Genomic DNA, 22,692 nt, shown 5'->3' with positions numbered 1-22,692 from the left:
CATGGAGAGGGTCAGGTAGGCAAGTATGAATAAGGTACAAAACAAAATAGGGGGGATAGGGTACAAAAACAGGAAGGCGGGGGTCACAGTACACTAAAATTCAGAGTCCTCAAGTAGAATAAAGCAGCAAGTACTCATTAAGAGTATCTGAGGAAGCCTATGGGATGGGTTGGTGACAAAGAAGGTAATTCAGTGAAGCACAATTACGGGGGGACACTATTGAAAGACGGGGAGCTCCAGGGCCATCTGTGATATATTCGGGATCCGGTCTGAAGATCGACACTTGCAAGAAAAACGGGGGTGCACTCTCCTACTGGGGCGCTAATCCCTCTCGGATGTCTCCTCAATTAGCAGATAAGTGAATGTACGGTAAAATACACTGATGTCGTATTGTTAAAATCAAATGAATTATTTTAATACAATAAATACAATACTAACATCAAAAATAAAATGGACTGAGCATGGCTGTCAATGGGAATAAAGTCCTACCGGTGGAGGAGCCGCAGGTGTTAAAACAGCAGAGTACCCCGGGAAAATACCCTGTTTTTGGCTCCTCAGATCTGATTTCCCCAAAGGCATGCAGGAGAGTGTCCAAAGAAGTCCGGCGGTATGCAGCACCACAAGGTATCGCCTATCTGCTAATTGAGGAGACATCCGAGAGGGATCAGCGCCCCAGTAGGAGAGTGCACCCCCATTTCTCTTGCATATGTATTCCACTTGAGCTACTTTCAGGGAGCTCTAGCACTCTCCACACTGCTGGCAGATCCCACATTGCGCAGTCCATTATCCCCGCCTCCATAGTCTATATCTGAAGATCGACACTGTCTAGGTCGACAATGTTAAGGTCAACCACTATAGGGCGACAGTCACTAGGTCAACAGGGTTGGAAGGTCGACAGAGTTTCTATGTCGACATGTGCTAGGTCAAAAGGTCGACATGAGGTTTTCACAATTTTTTTCTTTGAACTTTTTCATACTTAACGATCCACGTGGACTAAGATTGGAATGGTAAGCTGTGCTGAGCGAAGCGAGGCACCTTGCCCGAAGCATGGCGAGCGAACAAGGTGCGCTAATTCGGCTTCCCGATCACTGTACGCAGAAAACGACACCCAAAAAAAAACCTCATGTCGACCTTTTGACCTAGCACATGTTGACCTAGTGACTGTCGACCTATAGCGGTCGACCTAAACATTGTCGACCTAGACACTGTCGATTTCATGATCCACATCCGATATATTCATGCCACTGTAACCATAATATTTGGGGGCTACAAGATAAGGCATGACCATAGTTTCCATTTCAAAGCGAAATTGAATTTTAGCAACAATTTTAGACCGAGGAGGAGGTAAAGGGCCTATCAGTTTGACATGTTTCTTTCACTGAAATAATGAATGATATGCTTGTTCCTCTGTTGTTCTATATAGCGTTAACTAATACTACGGGGAGTATTGTAAATGTGTTACCATAGTGATGTCAGTACCGTTCCTAACACTAAACAACAACAAGTATACCTTGGGGCGTTTCTGACCTGTACCTGGTCCTACCCGAGGATTAAAAAAAGAGAATTGCTAGAAAATAGTTTATTACATTAAAAGAAGGATGCATATACCATCCAGATATACCGTACTATGGGGGTTATTCCGAGTTGATCACTCGCTAGCTATTTTTTGCAGCGCTGCGATCAGATAATCACCGCGTATGGGGGAGTGTTTTTTTGCTTTTCAAGTGTGCGAACGCTTGTGCAGCCGAGCGGTACAAAAAAGTTTTGTGCAGTTTCTGAGTACGTCTGAACTTAGCCGCTGCGATCACTTCAGCCTGTCCGGTCCCAGAATTGTCGTCAGACATCTGCCCTGCAAACGCTTGGACGCGCCTGCATTTTTCCAAAAACTCCCTAAAAACGGTCAGTTGACACCCACAGACGCCTTCTTCCTGTCAATCTTCTTGCGATCGGCTGTGCGAATGGATTCTTCGTTAAATCCATCGCCCAGCAACGATCCACTTTGTACCTGTACGACGTGCCTGCACATTTCAGTACATATGCATGCGCAGTTTTGCAGAGTTCTGACCTGATCGCAGTGCTGCAAAAAATAGCTAGCGTGCGATCAGGTCGGAATGACCCCCCCCCCTATACTAACAACATAGTAATGGTAAGCTGGGGGGAAACCCCCTAAGATGTGCAGCCTACGAAGTAAAATACTTGTTTGATGGCGATCAGTTTGTCTCCAAGCATATGTACACAATGATGCACACTAAACTTGTAACGCAAAGGTCGAATCGCACAATAGTGTGATAAATGGAACAACAATTTATTTTCAAATCTAATGTGTAAGAATAGAAAGGAAATGGTTGTACCATTTATCACACTATTGTGCGATTCTCCTGTTCCGTTACGTGTTTGGAGTCCATCATTGTGTACATATGCTTGGAGACAAACTGGTTTTACTGCAGACGTCATCACTATGTAAATTGTTGCTTCTCTCTGGAATAAATCTGCTTTGTGACTTTAATAATAAAGTAGTAGTTCCATGTCAGGTAGGCAGAGATGCAACACAAATACCTGGGAAGTCTTGTGTAACTATTTATTTATTCTAATAATCCAGATTTCCTTAATGCTGATTTATAGTAACCTTGTGTAGCAGTTTGGGCCTATCTGTCAGATTAGACAATGTATAGATGCTGTGATCAGAGAGTGCACTAAGGGGGTAATTCTGAGTTGATTGCAGCTTCAAGTTTGTTAGCAATTGGGCAAAACCATGGCCCTCATTCCGAGTTGTTCGCTCGGTAATTTTCTTCGCATCGCAGCGATTTTCCGCTAATTGCGCAATCGCAGTGTTCGCACTGCGACTGCGCCAAGTAAATTTGCTATGCAGTTAGGTATTTTACTCACGGCATTACGAGGTTTTTTCTTCGTTCTGGTGATCGTAATGTGATTGACAGGAAGTGGGTGTTTCTGGGCGGAAACTGGCCGTTTTATGGGAGTATTTGAAAAAACGCTACCGTTTCTGGGGAAAAAGCGGGAGTGGCTGGAGAAACGGAGGAGTGTCTGGGTGAACGCTGGGTGTGTTTGTGACGTCAAACCAGGAACGACGAGCACTGAACTGATCGCACTGGCAGAGTAAGTCTCGAGCTACTCAGAAACTGCACAGAGAAGTCTTTTCGCAATATTGCGAATCTTTCGTTCGCAATTTTGAGAAGCTAAGATTCACTCCCAGTAGGCGGCGGCTTAGCGTGTGCAAAGCTGCTAAAAGCAGCTTGCGAGCGAACAACTCGGAATGACCACCCATGTGCACTGCAGGGGGGACAGATATAACATGTGCAGAGAGAGATAGATTTGGGTGTGGTGTGTTCAATCTGCAATCTTAATTGCAGTGTAAAAATAAAACAGCCAGTATTTACCCTGCATAGAAACAAAATAACCCACCCAAATCTAACTCTCTCTGCAAATGTTATATCTGCCCCCCCTGCAGTGCACATGGTTTTGCCCAACTGCTAAAAAATTTCCTGCTGCGATCAACTTGGAATTACCCCCTATAATCGTAGCAAGACCGTGACCTCTTCCAGCGTGGCTCACATCTGATAGCTCTGCACAAGATGTTGACAGGGATTAGCTGCCTCTTTGGCTCTATACTTACTCTCTGCAGTTTGTGGCCGTGCGGACCATTTTAAACCACAACAGTCATAATCACAGTGTGTATTTCGTGCTTACGTAATTATCATAAAGTGTAGAATACAAATTTTTGCACCAATTCCACGGGGTACAAAGTTAAACATGAAATCTTTCTGGACATTTTATTGCACATTTAGTGATTCCTGAATGTATTTGTTTCAATAAATGGATGTGGCATGTGCAAAATCTTAGGTAGAATGTCAGTCAGTGCTATGTAACACCGTTGGCAGAATAACTCCTAACATATGTCTCTTGTCTGCTTTACAGATTGACATTCTTCACCTTTTCTTTTTCTACACACTTCAGTCATTGTACCCCATATATGCCTAATAATGCCCGTATATGCCATTACTGACGCTGATAATGATGGTATGTGGAACACTACATCCATAATGTGCCACCTGTGCCTCTTTGTGCTCCAACATTCTCTCATTTATTACTGTCTCCACATGCCATCACATAAAGTAAACTATCAATTTGCCCCCCTAATGCAATCACTCCCCTTCCCATCCTTACATGCCATCATTGTGAACTTCCATATTACATACACACTAACAATGTGTCCCTAATGTAATCTCTCCCTTTCCCATCCTTACATGTTATTACTGTGCCCTCCCTCCCACATAACACACACTAACAATGTGCACCCTAATGCAATCACTCCCTTACCCATCCTTACATGCCATCACTGTGCCCTCCCCCACATCGCATACACTAACAATGTGCACCCTAATGCAATCACTCCCTTACCCATCCTTACTTGCCATCAGTGTCGTCGTCCCCAAACTCACATACACTAACAATGTGCACCCTAATGCAGTCACTACCTTTCCCATCCTTACATGCCATCACTGTGCCCCCCCCACATCACATACACTAACATTGTGCACCCTAATGCAGTCACTCCCATTCCCATACTTACATGCCATCATTGTGAACTTCCATATTGCACACACACTAACAATGTGCACCCTAATGCAATCACTCCTTTACCCATCCTTACATGCCATCACTGTGCACCCCCATCGCATACACTAACATTGTGCACCCTAATGCAATCACTACCTTTCCCATCCTTACATGCCATCACTGTGCCCCCCACCCCCCGACATCACATGCACTATCAATGTGCAGCCTAATGGAGTCACTCCCTTTCCCATCCTTACATGCCACCGCTGTGCCCCCCCACATTACATACACTAACAATGTGCACCCACATGTGCAGTGTGGGCGAGTTGTTGGATGCACTACTGCTGCTGACATCCCTAAAACCAGGACTATTACTAGTCTTCAAGACCTGCTGACGTTATTCAGCCCTCTTGTAAAACACAGTCATGGCAGCCTTATAGCCTTGTATAGAACTGTGCTGTACAGTTGGGCTCTATGAATAGAGATCACGGAAGCAAGAAACACTAATAAAATGATTTCCTAGCAGACACTGATAAGTTGCATTTGCGGGAAAGGAGGGCGTGGCAATGCCCGCTATTTCCCAGAACGGATGTGTGTGTCGTCTTCATTTTTTCGGAAGTGCCAAGGCAAGGATCTCCATCGGAAGATGGAGATTTCATGGCCTTTTGGGGGTATATTTACTAAAGTGCGGGTTTTTTGAAGTCAGATTCTAGCTATTATCTTCTAGAATATGCTAGATAAATAATAAGTAGAACTGATTGGTTGCTATAGGCAACATCACTTCTAAATACCCGCACTTTTGGTAAATACAACCCTTGGTCGGAGCTGCGGCAGCCGGCCTGGGTTGCCCCATGGGTCACGTAACACTGGATCACAGAGGCATGCAGGAGACACCTACTTATATCAGACACCTCCTCTCCCAGTACCATATGAATTAGGTCCGATGTGCCCCACAAATGCAGTCATTGCCCCTGCCACCCTTACATGCCGTCACTGGCTTGACGCCAGTATAATTAACGCGTTCCCTGACAAATGTTCACTTTCAGTTACCTAAGGCCAGAACAAGAAACCATTCATTGGAATCAGAGAGGATGCATTCACTGTAGCTTCTTTGTATAAAGTTAATTATTTAAACAATAACCATGCAGGCGTCATTGCAAGATAGTTTATCGATTGACACACTTGTGCTGAGGCGGATCTCCCTAAATAAAGCCAGGCTTATTACTCGTCTTCAAGACCTGCTGAAGTTATTCAGCCCTATTGTAATACACAGTCATGGCAGCCTTATAGCTTTGTACTGAACTGTGCTAAATAGGGGTGGTCTTCAGTATGCCGGGCGTCACCGTGCCCGTAGCGTGGCGAGCGCAGCGAGCCTGCAAGGGGCTCATTTGCGCTCGCCACACTGTCGGTAAGCCGGCGGTCGGGCTCCCGGCGCCGGTATGCTGGTCGCCGGGAGCCCGACCGCCAGCATACCATAGTGAACCCGTATATAGTTGTGCTCCATGAATAGAGATCACTGAAGCAAGAAACACTAATAAAATTATTTCCTAACAGACAATGATAAATGGCACTTGCCGCCACCAATAAGATTTACGTTGGACGAATGATGTCTTGAGTTTTCATGTCATGACCCATTGTTATTTTAGCTAATCTCTTTATCTGCCAGGGCTTTACATTATGTTAGACACAAGCCAGCGGTCATTTTACATGTTTATGTACAGCTATAGCAGGATTTCTCTTGTTTTAAAGCAGATGATGGGCTTTCATTGAACAGATAAAGTAAGTACCACACAAACAAAACAGTAGAGCACAGTTCAGCAACCTGTGCTTTTATAATGTTGTGGAACTATGAGTCCCAGCATGTCTTGTTTTTTTAATCCCTTTAGCTATGTTGCTATGAGCTGTGTAGATCATACATCCACAAACAGACTTGCACAGAGCAGCTGTTTTTAAAAATAAATGAATGATTGAACATTCTGTTTTGCGGTCTGTGGGGGCTAGCGGATAGAACTATCTGCATAGCTGATGCACATTGGAAGAGCGACGATGAGGTTTGTATTTTTTTGTATTCTCAGCCAGTGGTTCTTCACTTGGGATCTGGTCATGTGACCGGAGCTCGGGATCCCAACGGTCACCATGCTGACGCTGGGATCCCAAACAATCACAAGCCCTACAGTCTGCATGCTATCCACAGGGAAAATATGGCGAGCGCACACCGGCATTCTGCGGTCGGGATACCGGGGTCAGTATGCTGACCACCAGGATCCCCACCGCCGGTCACTCAGGCCCAACCCCTCCACTCCAGTCATCAAGTACCCCAGCAGGTTATGTTTTCAGGATTTCTGTTTGTGGAAGCAGGAAGGATAATTACTGACCCATCAAAATAGATTAACTCACATGAGCATTAGTTAAGAAATTCAGAAAACATGACTTGTTGGGGATATTTGGGGTCCGGAGTTAACACTGGTTCTAGGGGGTTAATTCAGATCTGATCGCAGCAGCAAATTTGTTAGCTAATGGGCAAAACCATGTGAACTGCAGGTGGGGCAGATATAACTTATTTGCAGAGAGAGTAAAGGGCCCTACACACTGGCCGATTGGCAGTCGAGGTGCCCGACGGCCGATATGGACGACCCGGTGACGGGGGTAATGAAGTTTCTTCACTCCCCCCGTCACCCAGCCCCATAGCCCTGCATGCTAATATGGACGATATTGTCCGTATTGGCTTGCTGGCTTAAACGAGCTGGCACTAACGATGAACGAGCGCAGGGCCGCGCATCGTTAATCATTGGTGCATACACACTGACAGATATGAACGATATCTCGTTCATTAACCACTTAAATGACGATTTATTTAGCCAAAATCAGCTCCGAAATTGTCGGGTTTTTTATAAATGAATTAGGTGAAGAACATGAATTTAACCCTATCCCAAATGATTTTGTGTAAAAAAACAAAAATAAAAAAATTTTTGTTAAACATTTTTTTCAAACATTGAAACATCGATTCGGAACATCGCGACCATCGAAACATCGGGAACATCGCGACTTTCATTTTGAAAGCTGGGACAGCCTCCAGGTATAGAGGGGGATGGGGGTCTGGGGTTGGCTTGGGAGGGTTAATTTACACTCTCCAGCGGCTGCCATTGTCTGCAGCCGCTGGAAGGGGGGGGGGGGGGGGGGGATCCTGCCGTGCTGACTGATCGGCAGCACAGCAATCAGTAGGGGAGAGTGCAGGGAGGCAGAGGGACCTTCCGGTCCCTCTGACAGCAGTAGCGGAGGGATGTTTCTCTTTCCTGCCGTTGCGAACACTCTCTGATCTGACTGGTCGCATCCTGTGCGACCAGGTCAGGTAGAGCACTTGCAGGCATGGTCGCATCTGATGCAACCATGCCAGGCAAGTGGTTAATGAACGAGATCGTTCATATCTTTCAGTGTAAACGACCAGTGTATAGGGCCTACTGATTTGGGTGGGTTATATTGTTTCTGTGCAGGGTAAATACTGGCTGCTTTATTTTTACACTGCATTTTAGATTGCAGATTGAACACACCCCACCCAAATCTAACTCTCTCTGCACATGTTACATCTGCCCCACCTGCACTGCGCATGGTTTCGCCCATTAGCTAACAAATTTGCTGCAGCGATCAGATCTGAATTAGACCACTTGGGGAGGGGGGGGGGGGGGGGGGGGAGAGGAGGAGGAGGAGATATAACATGTGCAGAGAGAGTTAGATTTGGGTGGGGTGTGTTCAAACTGAAATCTTAATTGCAGTGTAAAAATAAAGCAGGCAGTATTTTCTCTGCACAGAAACAATATAACCCACCCAAATCTTAACTCTCTCTGCACGAAACATCCGCCCCCCCCCCCCCCCCCCCCGCAGTGCACATGGTTTTGTCCGTTTGCTAACAAATGTGCTGTTGCGATCAGATTTCAATTACCCCCTAAATTGTAACGCAATGTGACTAGGGCACACAACAAGACTGTGCTGGTTTGATATAGGACAGATATATGTGTGTGCGACTGAGTCTCTGACCTGCATACAAATTTGCTGCAAAGTAGCAGCTGCAGCTTCTTTCCAATGCAAGTTCTGTTCTGCTCCGCATACAGACACACACAATATACAAGTGCCATATATCAAATCAATCAGCACAGTCTCCTCGTGCGTCCTATTCACATTATGTCGCGCCTAAGATGCATTTTCATCAAGAAAAGATGACCGACCTTAGCAGAGTTGCTCAGGACCTGGCAGCTCACTCGCGCCAGGCATTTCGACCTGCATGGCATACTGAGGCTAGATATATGAGGACACATAGTATACTGTATTAACAAATATTTGTTAGTGGTTGGCCTATATTGAGCTCGCTAGCCGGATGACAGGTAGACTATAATTAGGTCGACCACTAATGGTCAACACGCATTAGGTCGACAGGTAAAAAATGTTGACAAGTGAAATGGTCGACACAGATTTTTGTTGGGGTTTCCATGTGGACTATGATTGGGAATAGTAACCTGCGCTCAGCACCTTCCCCAAGCATGGCGAGCAAAGCGGTACTCTAACTAGGGTTCCCTGTATTCTTACGAAGAAAACAACACAAAAAAAGGGTACAAATATGGTGTCAACCTTTTTTTTGTGTGAACCATTTGTCATGACTACCTTTTCCTGTGTCGACCTTTATCCCTGTCGACCGTTTCAATACGTCAACCTTTCACATGTTGACCTTTTCAACATGTTGACATTTGCCATGTCGACCAAAAGTGGTCGACACTGCAATATATACCCATTGAGCTCTATAGTATAATCTCTATAATGAAAAAATGATATTTGAATAATTTACAAAATAGCATTAGCGAGCAGAGTGCCAACTCTCTGTCACCCTAGGCCGTTTTTGCCGATCATGTTGGGACTGCCCTGTAGCAGATCCTGGGAATAGAGGCCACTGCCTCAACCACTGCACTACAGCTGTGTGCTATCCCAGGTAAGTTCCCAAAAAGTTGTGTCTGTCAGATGGACATCTGTGAAGACGTGATTACACCTCAGCTCACTTAGGGCCAGATGTACTAAGCCTTGAAACGTGATACATTTCACGGTGATAAACTACCAGCCAACCAGCTCCTGTCATTTCTCAAACACAGTCTGTAGCATGGCAAGTAGGAGCTGATTGATTGGTACTTTATCACTGTGAAGTTTATAACTTTTGAAGGCTTAGTACATCTCCCCTTTACAGTTTCTCTTTGGACAAGGCTCTATGAGGGAGTTTCAGTGAAGCTGTCGACAGTCAAAATGCCAATACCAGAATTTCAACATGTACCGAATGTTGACATTCAGTATATCGACTTGTTAGAATGTCAACAGAAAATGTCGACATCAGTATAATTTCTCTGTCAGTATCAGCTCTCTCAGGAGTCTGAGACCTCAAACATTACTTCAGAAATCTCTGGAAAAGCCCAGAGGCTCCACATGCATGATGGATATATGGACAATAGACAGCGCTTGTGCGGACTGCGAAAGTTCACACTGCCATAAATAGTGGCCTTTGGAGTACATAATACCAGATTTTTTATTTCATGTTACTATAATGATCTAAGAAATGAATAAAATACTGTAAGTGCCTGAAGACTCATCCAGTGTGTGGAAGCTATTGTACGTCTCATATCGGTTTTAACTTTACAGTAGCACCCATATCTTTATTTCATGTAAAATGAGCATTGCCTCCAGTCTCTCAATTGTGATCTCTGAAAACAATGGATTCCATCTGGGTTTACAAAGTGTGAAACATAGAGTGGAATGAATATGGTCTTATAGCAACTGTATGATAAACCATGTCTATCATATTTGTATTTTGGATTAGAGATCATAAAGAAAATCTATAAAAAGAACCACCAACCTACTTTCATTGCGGGGATAATACATATTTTATGTGACTGCCTTATAATTACTGTAGGTGTTTGGTAGCAGGTTTTTTTCCTAGATTTGCCTATCACCTGCTTTATCCATTTGCCTCACCTGTCCGGTGGTCTCCACGGCTCAGAGTGGTCTTCCTCCCATCTTCTGATGAGTGAGGGGGCTTCTGGGAGTCCCGGGGCATGCATGGAGTTGCAAGGGCTGCTGGGAGATGTAGTTCTGGTGCAGTTCTGTCCTGCAATTGAATACCAAAACTCAGCGGCTGTGGAAAAATACCCTTGTCGCAGTTTTTTTTTCTCTTCATTTCCCATCGACATTTGGATTCTCCCGTTAGTGTTTGTATGATGCACAATGTTGGGCTTGCTCCGAACATTGTGCCTCATTGAAGTTTAATCTGTGTTTTACTTGACTGTAGAACTTTAATATGATTTTTTTTTTTTTTTTACATTTCTCTGTTTGCCACCCTCCTGTAAAGTCCAGCTTTGTAAAATTCCCTCATCTTTTGTTATCTCTGGGACAGTTTCTCCCAGTTTCATAGGAGACTATTACTATAGGCCTCTTGTGGCCTCTTTGACAAGTGTTCTCACATGGATCACTTGTTCTAGACACATTTTTCAGTTGTGCCATAGTCTTTGACGGTGCTTTGTGGGATACATAGGCGTTTCTACCATGGGTGCAATGTGTGCGGTGCACACGGGCCCCTGGGTCCAGGGGGGCCCACACTGCACCCCTGTTGTATTATACTTACCTTTTCAGAGTCCCACGACGGGTGCTGCAGCCGCGGCAAAAATCACTTTCAAAATGGCCGCTGCGCATGCGCAGTAGGAAATTTGTCTCCAGACCTTGGCAGGCGCCATGTTTCCAAAGACCTGCGCGTGCTCTGTAGACTCCGGCACAATGCCGGAGCCTATGGCGCCGTGGAGAGGACGGAGCCCACACAGAGTCTGCACACAGGCCCCCTCCTCTCTTAAAACACCCTTGGAGGAGTATATGCTCATTGATGTGTGGGGAGGTAACTGGAGGTGGGTGGGGGGCAAACGGTGTAATCCACGGGAGCGCGGGGGGGTGTTATAATAAAGATGGATGATGCTGAAGGGAAGAGGGGGATAAAATAATAAAAATAAAAAATACATTGGTCACAGGGTAGGAGGCGGGGGGTGGGGCTGCAAAAAAGCGTCTTAGCTGTTTACATAGGGGGATTTTGCTTTATAAAACATGGATTTTTTTATTTATTTTCTACTAATTGGGTGTGGGAGTACTATTATTAGGATTTAAGACCACTGCCAATGGGGGCATGGGAAGTTATTTTATATTGGGAGATCCTACGGATATGGTGGAATGCAAAACACTCCCTAGATATTTCTTATTTATTAAATATTTAAATATATTTTTGAAAATACTTTTTAAACTTTATTAAGAAATGTAAAAAAATTGAGTAGTTTTGTGTGGATAAAATTGTTAGTTAAGTGTTAAGGGCCCTACACATTAGGCGATAACACTGAACGATATGAACGTTCTCGTTTGTTAATGAATGAGAAATTGTTCATATCATGCAGTGTGTAGGCACCGACGATGTACGTTGCACGGCCCCGCGCTCGCTCATCGTTGGTGCCGGGTCGCTTATTCATGCAGGCCAATATGGACAATCCCGTCCACATTAGCATGCACTGCTATGGTGCCGGGTGGAATTGCATACCATAATGAGATATCATGGCGATGGGACCCATGTCTAAGCACAGAATGCATTTATGTTTCATACACACCTTATACACACAGCTTGAAGGTCATTTTAGCCAATATTTTTAATAACTTTCTGTATTAACAAAGCGTGTGTACATTCACACAATTCATTTATGTTTCATATACACCTTATACACACAGCCTGAAGGTCATTTAATACAATATTTTTAATAACTTTGTGTATTAAACAAAGTTTGTGTACATTGAGCCACAGAAAACAAAGATCTCACTATCTCACTCAAAAAAGTCCGTATTTCGGAATATTCCGTATTTTTGAATATTTGGATATGGGATACTCAACCTGTAGTGTGTTTATTTATTAGACCTTGCATAATATTCTGTGTTGATCAGTGATAAGAATTTCAGAATAAATCTGTTTTGATTCCATGATGAATTTTAATGTAACCGGTTTTTCTATTCTTTTCCTAGGAATCTGAATTTGTGTGCATAGAATTCAATGAAGCAAAGATGAATGAAATGTTGAAGAAATTGTCGGAGGTGGAGGAAAGCCTGGCTGCATTAACGCAAATCAGCTAATTGTTCAGTAAAAGCTTTTTCTTTTCTGTCTTTTTTTTTTTTTTTTTTAAATAAAGCACTTAAAAAATGAATTTGCCTTTTTTTTTTTTTTTTATTAAATGAGGCCATGTTCCCCACTTGCTAAGCTATAGATGTGCTGTTATCCAAATGACTCGTATTGCAAACTTAAAGCCATACTAAGGGGTAAATGGACTAAGTGGTTTTCAGATTTACCCTTTACAGTCTAAACAAGTAAGATAGATATATACATATACATAACCATCCAAACAAGCAGCACTCCCAGGCTTTGAAGTAAGGCTAATCCATCCATGCCTGTGAGTTCCGCCTGTTTAGATGGTTATGTGATGCTGTTACAGTGAGGAGGGTACCATGGCAGATATTACTGTAATAAGTGGTGTGCTGACAGTGCATCTTATTTTACAGATGTGTGGTTTCGGATTTACTCTGTTGTTAACGCCAATTTAGCGCAAATTAAATTTTATCTGGATTATCCTTATTGGTTATTCAAAACTTGTGACAGACGGATTGCCTATAAGATGTCATTCTGAGATCCGAGTGAATCCAAACCTGCGCATCTTTATGATATCTCTCTCTCTCTCTCTCTATCTATCTATCTATCTATCTATCTATATATATATATGTGTGTAGCATACAGGCAGCACTCCAATACTTCTTAAGTAAAACGCTGATGCCCTCCTAGGTCTCCCTTAGCCCGGGATCCAATGTAGCAATTTTGGTCAGGCGGCACTCGAACGAATTTCACATAGACGTGCTTTCTTTCAACGTTTCAAGATTTATTTTCTCATCATCGGGAAAAGATCTGCAGTATATCTACTCTATCTATCTATTTATCTATCTCTTTCTTGTGTTCATTCCAGTGGCCCCAGAAGCTGTTGCCACATAACTGCTACAGAAACAGTTTATTGTCATTTAAAATACTGACTGGTTCAGTCTCTTTATATTGTAAGTCAGTGGTTCCAGCGGTGTGCCGTGGGTTGGTGTTCCAGGACCATGTCAAATTATTTATTGCCAATGTGATTGGCAGCCACAAGCACTGGTTTTGCTTACCATAAAATGTGAACAAACAGAAGCACATCCCTGCTCACAATCACATAAACGAACCTAAGGGTAATGGTTAAGAACAATTTTTTTTTTTTAAGTTAATCATTTTTTTCTGAATTTCTCGATGAAGAACTTTTGGCCTAGTGGTGCCTTGAAAGAAAACTGCTACTACTCCAGTGTGCCATGATTCCCAAAAATTTCAGAACCTCTGAGAACCATGAGATTGAGGGGCTCTCGGAGCTGTCTTTATTATGTGTGTTCTTTTGCCGTATTTCATGTGTTGTAATCATACTTGCCAACTCTCTTGGAAAGGCAGGAAGGCTCCTGAAAATCAGGTGGCACTCCCGGCACCCTGGGGAAGTGGGCAAGCCTCCCGCTGTCTCCCTGTGGCATCCCGTCGCAGAAAAGAAGTGGGCGGAGTTATGACGTGGTTCGCGCTAAATTGCATAATCTTAGCCCCGCCCCGCTTTACAGTGCCGGTAATGTGGGTATTGTAAAGTGGTCCGTGGGGCTACGATGATGCGATTGTGTCACCATGCCCCCGTACCACCTCCTTCACACCCACCTCCTATGTGACTTGGCTGCAAAAAAGTAGGCAAATATGGTTTTAATGAATTAGTGACCTATTCCTAAATATGTGCTACCACACAATGCTGTGTCTGGAAGGTACAGAGGATGACCTCTTACAAGTAAAAGGATCTAAAACAACTTCCAGGACCTTAGAGGTGACGGACAAACATATTTCCAAACTGTCATCTCTGCTCAAGCCTCTAACCCCAAATTACTTTTTATTACATTTAAATCATTTCTGAACCCTCCATTACCCAACCCACCAGCCACTATCAAGGTGCAAGATCTTGCTTCCTACTTCAAGGACAAGATTAATAAGATCCGAGATGAAATGGTATGCTGTTCCTCAGCCAGTGACCTACTCATTTCTCTACCTGAACCCTCTGGCACACTGTCTTCATTTGATCCCACAAATGAAGGTGAAGTGTCAACACTCTTCTCATCCTGCTACTCTACTACCTCTCCCCTTGAGCCTATGCCCTCACAAGTAAGTAAATCTCTGTCTACAGTGCTCATCCCAACCTTAACTAACATCTGTAATCTCTCTCTCTCTACTGGTATCTTTTCTTCACTGTTCAAGCATGCAGTGATTACTCCCATTCTGAACACACAATATTCTGACTCTAACTCTCCCTCAAACTACCGTCCCATGTCTCGACTCCCATGCCTCTCCAAGATACTTGAGAGACTTACCTACACTCTCCTCAAACACTTTCTTAAATCACACAATTCATTTGACCCACTTCAGTCAGGCTTTCATTCGCAACACTCCACAGAGACAGCACTGACTAAGGTAGTGAATGATCAGGTCACTGCAAAGTCCAAAGGCCATTACTCACTTCTTAGTCTTCTAGATCTCTCTGCTGCTTTTGACACTGTTGACCATTCTCCTCTCATACAAACACTACAATCCCTAGGTCTTCTATACACAGTCCTCTCTTGGTTCCAATCCTACCTATCTAATCACTCCTTCAGTGTTCGCTTCTCTGAATCCACCTCCTCTTTGCTACCTCTTGCAGTTGGGGTACCACAAGGCTCAGTCTTAGGTCCTCAGAACCCGCCACCACGCACACCAGCTGCGGCACACGGACACCAGGGGGTCCTTCTCTTTACATCAGCCAGGAGGCTGTACGATAACCTCCAGCCCAGCTGGAAACATTTTCAATACGTACCCCCTTCTGTCACTACACGATTAGCCATTTCACTGCAACAGTGCGGAGTCACATGGCAGGATTTCACAGTTGACCGTGTTTCTATATTTGTGCCTCATTTTTTGCTATCGATTTATGCTGCTGGAGGATATAGAGTGGGTGTTTTGAGTATCATATATATATTACACAGTTACCTTCACAATCCAGCAGGTTGAATATACCAACATGCTGTAAAGAGTAACATATTCTTTGTGTCATACTTTTTGCTTTCAGGGAATAACAGGTCTACAGCATTAGCACAGCTTATTGATTATTGACAGCCACTCAGCAGCAACATTGAATTTATGTTTCTGCTTATTAAACTAACAAAAAATCTCTGTTTATATATCATTTGTCTACTCAACGGTAATCTAGTTGTACCTACATAACAACAATATCAGTACCGGCTATAGAATTCACCACACAGGTACATCAGCTTCCCCTCAGAAGCATCCAGCTTCATTTACAACACGGATTTTCTTCAATATTATGTCTCGGGAGCTCTCATCCTGCTTAGCAACTATCAGGCTCTGCAATGCTATATGTAAACAGGGCTCTATATTGCCATCCAGCGGGACAGCAGAATGCTCCTCTCTCTTCCTTTAGAGTCGGTTCCTTTTCCAGTCACTCTCTCATTTTCTCATTTGATGCCTTTGGCAGATGACAAAAAAGCAGAAGTGATTGGAATCACAGACCCGACTCTCTATTGATAACAGGTCATTTGATTCATCTAATTGTTCAGAGACACACAATAGTGCTGCATCAGAACGATTGCATTTATTTATCATCTTGGGGATCCCTGGGTTTGAATTTGAATTTATACAGGGGTAGCTCTATCAGGTAGGACATCTCCACCTGTGGCCCATGGTCAGAGACTTTTATATCTGTTTCACTCACCAACACACATTGTTATAGGATTTTCTATTTTGAATTTCAGTGTGGAATTCTTTGGGCTCTCAGTGTTACCAGGTATGAGATATCCACCTGCAGTCAAGCCACACTGAGTATGCCCAATCTCGTTTGATCTTGGAAGCCAAGCACTGTGGGGCCCGGTCAGTACCTGGTGGGAGACCACCAGAGAATACTGGGTACTGCAGGTATTTTTATCCAAACCTGTGACATAAGACCTCTAATTCCTTGAAACATCAAATGTTCCATGTAATATAAAGCACACAACAAGTGATACAAGGTAGAGCCAGGTGTACATTCTCTTCCCTGATATTTATCTCCTTCATTTTGGAGGGTTATATCTGAACGTGTCAGGAAGAAGAGATCTTACACCTGACCACAGACATATTTTCGCTCCTTGAGCCATTGTGCTCTAATCTGCACGTATAATGAAAAATTATTTGTCGTCTCCCACCGTTCTTGTTATAGTGATTTAAACAATTTTGATATTTTAACAGATATATTGTTTATATCCATTAATAAGTGTGCCCTAGAATAGACATATAGGGGTAAATTTACTAATATGGGAGTTCTATTTAAGATGGGATGTTGCCCATAGCAACCAATCAGAATCTACTTCTCATTTACCTATTACCTTCTAGATGATAATACAGGTTGAGTATCCCATATCCAAATATTCCGAAATACGGACTATTCCGAAATACGGACTTTTTTGACTGAGAGTGAGATAGTGAAACCTTTGTTTTTTGATGGCTCATTGTATACAATCTTTGTTTAATACACAAAGTTATTAAAAATATTGTATTAAATGACCTTCAGGCTGTGTTTATAAGGTGTATATGAAACATAAATGAATTGTGTGAATGCAGACACACTTTGTTTGATGCACAAAGTTATAATAAATATTGGCTAAAATTGCCTTCAGGTTGTGTGTATAAGGTGTATATGTAACATAAAGACATTCTTTGCTTAGATTTAGGTCCCATCACCATGATATCTCATTATGGTATGCAATTATTCCAAAATACAGAAAAATCCCATATCCAAAATACCTCTGGTCCCAAGCATTTTGGATAAGGGATACTCAACCTGTACCTGGAATCTGATTGGTTGCTATGGGCAACATTCCATCTTAAATAGAACTCCCATCTTAGTAAATTTACCCCATAGTCTTTATTTTTCTTTTGGTTTTTGTGTCTATTCAAGAACCAGCACCTTTTCTAGTTAGTTTACTGAACTATTTTCTGGGAGCACCACCAACCTAGTGCCATTTACATATATTGACAATTGTAGCCTCATGTTTGTTTATACATATATGCATCAATAATCGCAACAGAGCAACTTGGCTCAAGATTGATCCTGTGCAGACTTACCCAAACCGTCTTTGTCCCTTGGTCTTCTTAACAGCCCTGGATATGATCAAACACATTGATGAACATTTATAGAAGTGAAGAACATGGAAACTTGACTTGTGAGAATTCCAACTTTTAAATGGCTTAATGTCATTACTGCACTTTAACTAGTTCCCAGCAAAAAGCTTTGATGGATTTGGAACGTAGAACAGAGTTAAAACACAGCTCATGGGAACAGACCGTCAAATTAGCTCAAAACTAAAGTGTTTGGTATTTAGACCTTCCCTTTATAACGTGGTTCAAGAAGAGTCGTGGCTGTGTTTCAAATTACTCCACCACCCATGTAATTAAAGAGTACCAAAGAAAAATAAATTCTTTGAAAAGTTAACAATTTTGCTAAGGTCTCCAAAATAGCAATGTTACATTGGAGTAATGCCATGTTTATTAGAGACACACAGATAACAAAAGCGGTAGTAGCTATAGCTGAAAAAAGTAAGAAGTGGAAATTTGTACTAGTCTCTAGAGAATTAAAATATTCTCATCGTATTCTTTTATAAAATGCTAATAACACTACAGAAACTCTAAAAAACTGCAGACTCTAAACTTCAGAAACTCTTTACAGTCCAAATTATCCGTAATGGAATTGTTAACGGGTAAAATGTAATGTCACTTTGCTTTAGGGAAATAGGATGTTGATGCTTTCCGTTTGTACAGTGTCTCATTGTTCTCTCTAACATGGAACCAGCAGGTAGTCCTCCATCACTGCAGGGTCCCAGCATCCTTGGAAGCGATGCTCCACTGTCAGAAAGTCTTGATGTGAAGCGGAGGTAAAATCATTTTATGAGGCTCAACCAATGGAGTCTATTTGACGTTTCTTTCTCTGGCCACTTTTTTGAGATATAGTGGGACAGGAGCCAGCAAACAACAGGGCATTCAGAGCTATGATTAGGGTTCTGCCCCAGAACCAGCACATGGAGGAGAATGAGGAAGAGTAGGAGGGAGATTCTGATGACATAGAGGAAGAGCAGGAGGGAGATTCTGATGACATAGATGATGAGTAGTCTGGGCAGGTTGTGTGTATCCCACGCAGAAGTAAGTCTTGCCGAGCACTTACTGTGGGATGCAGCTTATATGCCGGCGGTCGGGATACAGACTGCTGACAATGCCGCCAGCCGGAATGCCGGCTAACAAGGGCTATTCCCACTCGTGAGGCCCCCCCCGTGCGCCGGTATTCTGGTTGCCGGGATCCCAGGGTCGGTATACTGACCTGGATCCCGACCACCAGCATATCAGCCCCAAGCTTTGATTAAGGGGTCTATGTGCTAAGAATCTGAGAGTGGTAAAGTGGACTGAGAAAAAGTACCAGCCAATCAGCTTCTAACTGCCATGTTACAGGGTATGTTTGAAAAATGACAGGAGATGATTGGCTGGTACTTCATCTCCGTCCACTTTATCTCTACAAGGCTTAATACATAGACCCCCTAAATTTTTTTTACATTTTTCAAAAATGTGTCAAAAGCCTTACGTGATATAAAATTCTGATGCTAGATTTGGATTCTGCACACAAAGGGACTAATTCAGGTAGGATTGTAAATCGCGATGCAACCGTACTTTTTGCATTCGCCCCCGGCGGGCGCATGCACAGGGCCCATCCTGCACATGTGCCTGCATTTACTGCAAAAGCCTCTGCCTCATTGAAAGGCAGAGGCGTTTGCGGGGCGGGTGGGGGCGGCCACGCTCCATTTCCAAGGCGGAGACTGAGTGTTGAGGGGTGTGGTGGCGCGAATAGGGGGCATGGCATAATCGGGGCAGCTGCGTGACGTCAAAGATGGCAGCCCGCCTGCTGCTCCAGGAGTCTTCTCCACTTTCTGCGACTGGGCACTAATTGTGGCACTAACACAATTAGTGAGTGGTCATGGGGGGGCTTTTACCATGCTGGGCGGCCTTGCACTGTGATGGGCGGCCCCCAGCATGCGTGACAAAGGATTGCCAATTCCGCTAAAATGCAGAATTTGCAATCCTTACTGAATAGGGTCCAAAATTCTAATTATTGTCATGTCTTTGTTAATAAGGCTGTGATATACAATGCAGTGCTTGCATTAAGGGGAGATAGGCCCCAAAGGAGCTTACAATGGGGGTCATTCTGAGTTGATCGCTCGCTAGCTACTTTTAGCAGCCGTGCAAATGCATTGTTGCCGCCCACGGGGGAGTGTATTTACGCTTTGCAAGTATTCGAACGCCTTTGCAGCCGAGCGCTGCAAAAACAGTTTGTGCAAAACAAGACTAGCCCTGCAGTTACTTATCGTGTGCGATGAATCCAGCAACGAAGGTCCCGTTATTGACGTCAGGCAAACGCCTGGATACGCCTGCGTTTTCCCAAACACTCCCAGTAAACGGTAAGTTGACACCCATAAACGTCTTCTTTCTGTCAATCTCCTTGCGATCAACTGTGCGAATGGATTTTTCGCTAGATCCATCGCTCAGCAACGATGCACTTTGTACCTGTATGACGCGCCTGCGCATTGCGGTGCATACGCATGCGCAGTTTTGCTATTTTTTTTACCTGATTGCTGCACTGCGAAAATCAGCAGCAAGCGATCAACTTGGACTGACCCCCATGTAAGAAGTGTGGGGAACACATTATACAGAAGGTTACGAGTATAGCAATTGGTGTGAGTAGAGAGTGTAGGTGGCTATTTTTAGGTTGCGGTATAATCGACCTCAAATAATAAATAATTGGGCAACTTGAGAAGAAACTAGTTGGACGTTTCGATGTAAAACCCTGTAACAAGTGTTTCGGTATTTTATGTAATTACTTCCCTCAATTTTTAACTTTATTACCACCTGGAGCTAATGAACTCTTCCTAAGGGCAACTCCAGCCAGTGCTTTGTAGTTCTTCTCACAGCTCCAGAGGAAGACCAGGGCTCTGATTTGGTAGCGACTGGATCTGCGTAGAAAGAACCATCAGTAGTTACAATCTCAGACCTTGTAGCTTCTGTACAGAGTTTTGCAGAGAGTATTCTGTTCCAAATTCATAAGTCACCGGGAGAATGCGGACACGTGAAATTATAGTAAAAGCATTAACTTTTTTGGAATTATGACTTAAACATTATTGTAAAGCAGAGGTTCTCAAACTCGGTCCTCGGGGGCCCACACAGTGCATGTTTTGCAGGTCTCCTCACAGAATCGCAAGTGAAATAATTAACTCCACCTGTGGACCTTTTAAAATGTGTCAGTGAGTAATTAATACACCTGTGCACCTGCTGGGTTACCTGCAAAACATGCACTGTGTGGGGTCCCGAGGACCGAGTTTGAGAACCTCTGTTGTAAAGCATCATGATTCAATGCCACCATAATTAAACTGCTGTAACATTACAAGTGTGTCTGTATTATGACGTCAACCTGTTGACTGATTACATAATGACAGCTTCCCTTCTATCCGGCTATATTGCTTACCTAAGTTCTACATGGACCCGATTGGTCTGATAGATGGCAAGTGGCAATAAAGGACGCTCTGCGCTACAGAGTCCCTCCACGGCATGGTGTGACTTCAAGGGCTGTTTAGCGTTACTGCAGCAAGGATGTAAGAGGACACATCTGTACTATGAGCCTTCTCTCCAGCTGTTTAGCCTATATTTGGTACTATTATTTTCCTACCTAAATTTCCTGCCCCCCAAATGCCCGCCCCCAATCTGGTTACTCTGATACAGCACTGCCTTTTTCCTTTCATTCCATATGCCGACACTGACAGCCCCCTCCTGGACCCCGCATCCTGAATACAGGGGAGGAGGTGGGCCACGGGGAAGATGAGAGGGCTGAAGACTGACGCTGCACCCAGCCGCTGGACAGATAGTGACCATCAGTTCTTCGAGCTTACCCCCAGTGTATCGCTGGCCTCGGGAACCTGCTCGACTGTGACAGCTCAAAGCCACACAGCAGGCTGCATAAAGTCTGATATCCTCTACGAAGTACTGGAGCAAAGGACGATTGTAGGGCAGGAGTCTGGAAAGTACACTTTTATTGGTCTCTTCCTCTGCACTAGAGCATGATTGATGGGACAGCGATGCTGATTGGTCAGAGCACGTCTTGAGGAAAGTGGTGTTATGGCATACCGCCCCACTGCCCTGTGAATTCGGATAACCTGCATACACCTTTCCCTTGAATGCTCCCCACAAGTAAGTCACGCAGTGTCAAATCCAGTGCAGATTAACATCTCCTGCTCATGCCGTCTGGGAAAAGGGCATGGCCACACGGGAAGGAATGTGGCATCACAAGCCGACCCCCATTTTCGTCACTCCGGGTGTGTCCCGGGATTCAGGGGCGTAACTAGGTGTGTGTGGAGGGGGCACCAAACACAGCACTTCAGGGTAGGGGGTGCTGTTTGACGCACTAGCCAATTATCTGTTTTAATTTACTTTCACTTGCAGCTTACCCCCTTTTTGAAGGCCCGAATATTCTGACCGCCCTTGTCTCCATGACCCCTTCTGTTACTAATACCCATACAACATTCATGAACTCCACTTGAGATTTCTTCTGAGTAGGGTGTTTGATTAGAATTCAACAGATTATAGGTTTGAAACCTGGGTATGGCCGTATATTGAAATGTGTTATTTAATAAAGGGGTATTGTAACTGAATAACTGCGAGCTCTCAAAAGTGCATGAATGTGGTATAAGGAGGGGTTGTGTCCAAATACACTCTCTTGCAGTGGTCTATAAATGTGTGTGTGTGTGTGTGTATATGTATTTATTTATATATATATATATATATATACAACCGAAGAAAAGGCGGCACTCGGAGTCTGTGATGCAATCATATATTGGTGCAAAAAGCAATCATCATTGATGATTGCTTTT

The 22,692-nt window shown here is 43.7% G+C and overlaps 1 protein-coding gene, 1 long non-coding RNA gene and 1 pseudogene across 5 annotated transcripts in view; 2 read left to right on the top strand and 1 right to left on the bottom strand.

The window, feature by feature from the left end:
- The window catches only part of COMMD1 (copper metabolism domain containing 1), a 305,031-nt gene extending 292,207 nt beyond the window's left edge, over positions 1 to 12,824 (top strand). For all 3 annotated transcript variants that reach the window (XR_010176200.1, XM_063918482.1, XM_063918484.1), the window contains one exon: positions 12,646 to 12,824. Coding sequence is in view for 2 of the 3 variants with exons in the window: in XM_063918482.1 (XP_063774552.1) it covers positions 12,646 to 12,753 (108 nt within the window). In the remaining variant the exon portion in view is untranslated. The remainder of the gene's footprint in view (positions 1 to 12,645) is intronic.
- LOC134910445 (uncharacterized) overlaps positions 1 to 22,692 on the bottom strand; it is a 206,611-nt gene that overhangs the window by 70,800 nt on the left and 113,119 nt on the right. For both annotated transcript variants that reach the window (XR_010176201.1, XR_010176202.1), the window contains exons 2-4: positions 20,681 to 20,784; positions 17,858 to 17,893; positions 10,579 to 10,711 (exon numbers count right to left, since the gene is read on the bottom strand). This is a non-coding gene — a long non-coding RNA (uncharacterized LOC134910445). The remainder of the gene's footprint in view (positions 1 to 10,578; positions 10,712 to 17,857; positions 17,894 to 20,680; positions 20,785 to 22,692) is intronic.
- On the top strand, positions 16,558 to 16,675 carry LOC134912589 (5S ribosomal RNA; annotated as a pseudogene).

Source organism: Pseudophryne corroboree, chromosome 4, assembly GCF_028390025.1.
Source record: "Pseudophryne corroboree isolate aPseCor3 chromosome 4, aPseCor3.hap2, whole genome shotgun sequence".
NCBI lineage: Eukaryota > Metazoa > Chordata > Amphibia > Anura > Myobatrachidae > Pseudophryne > Pseudophryne corroboree.
This window is presented reverse-complemented; position numbering and strand designations above follow the sequence as displayed.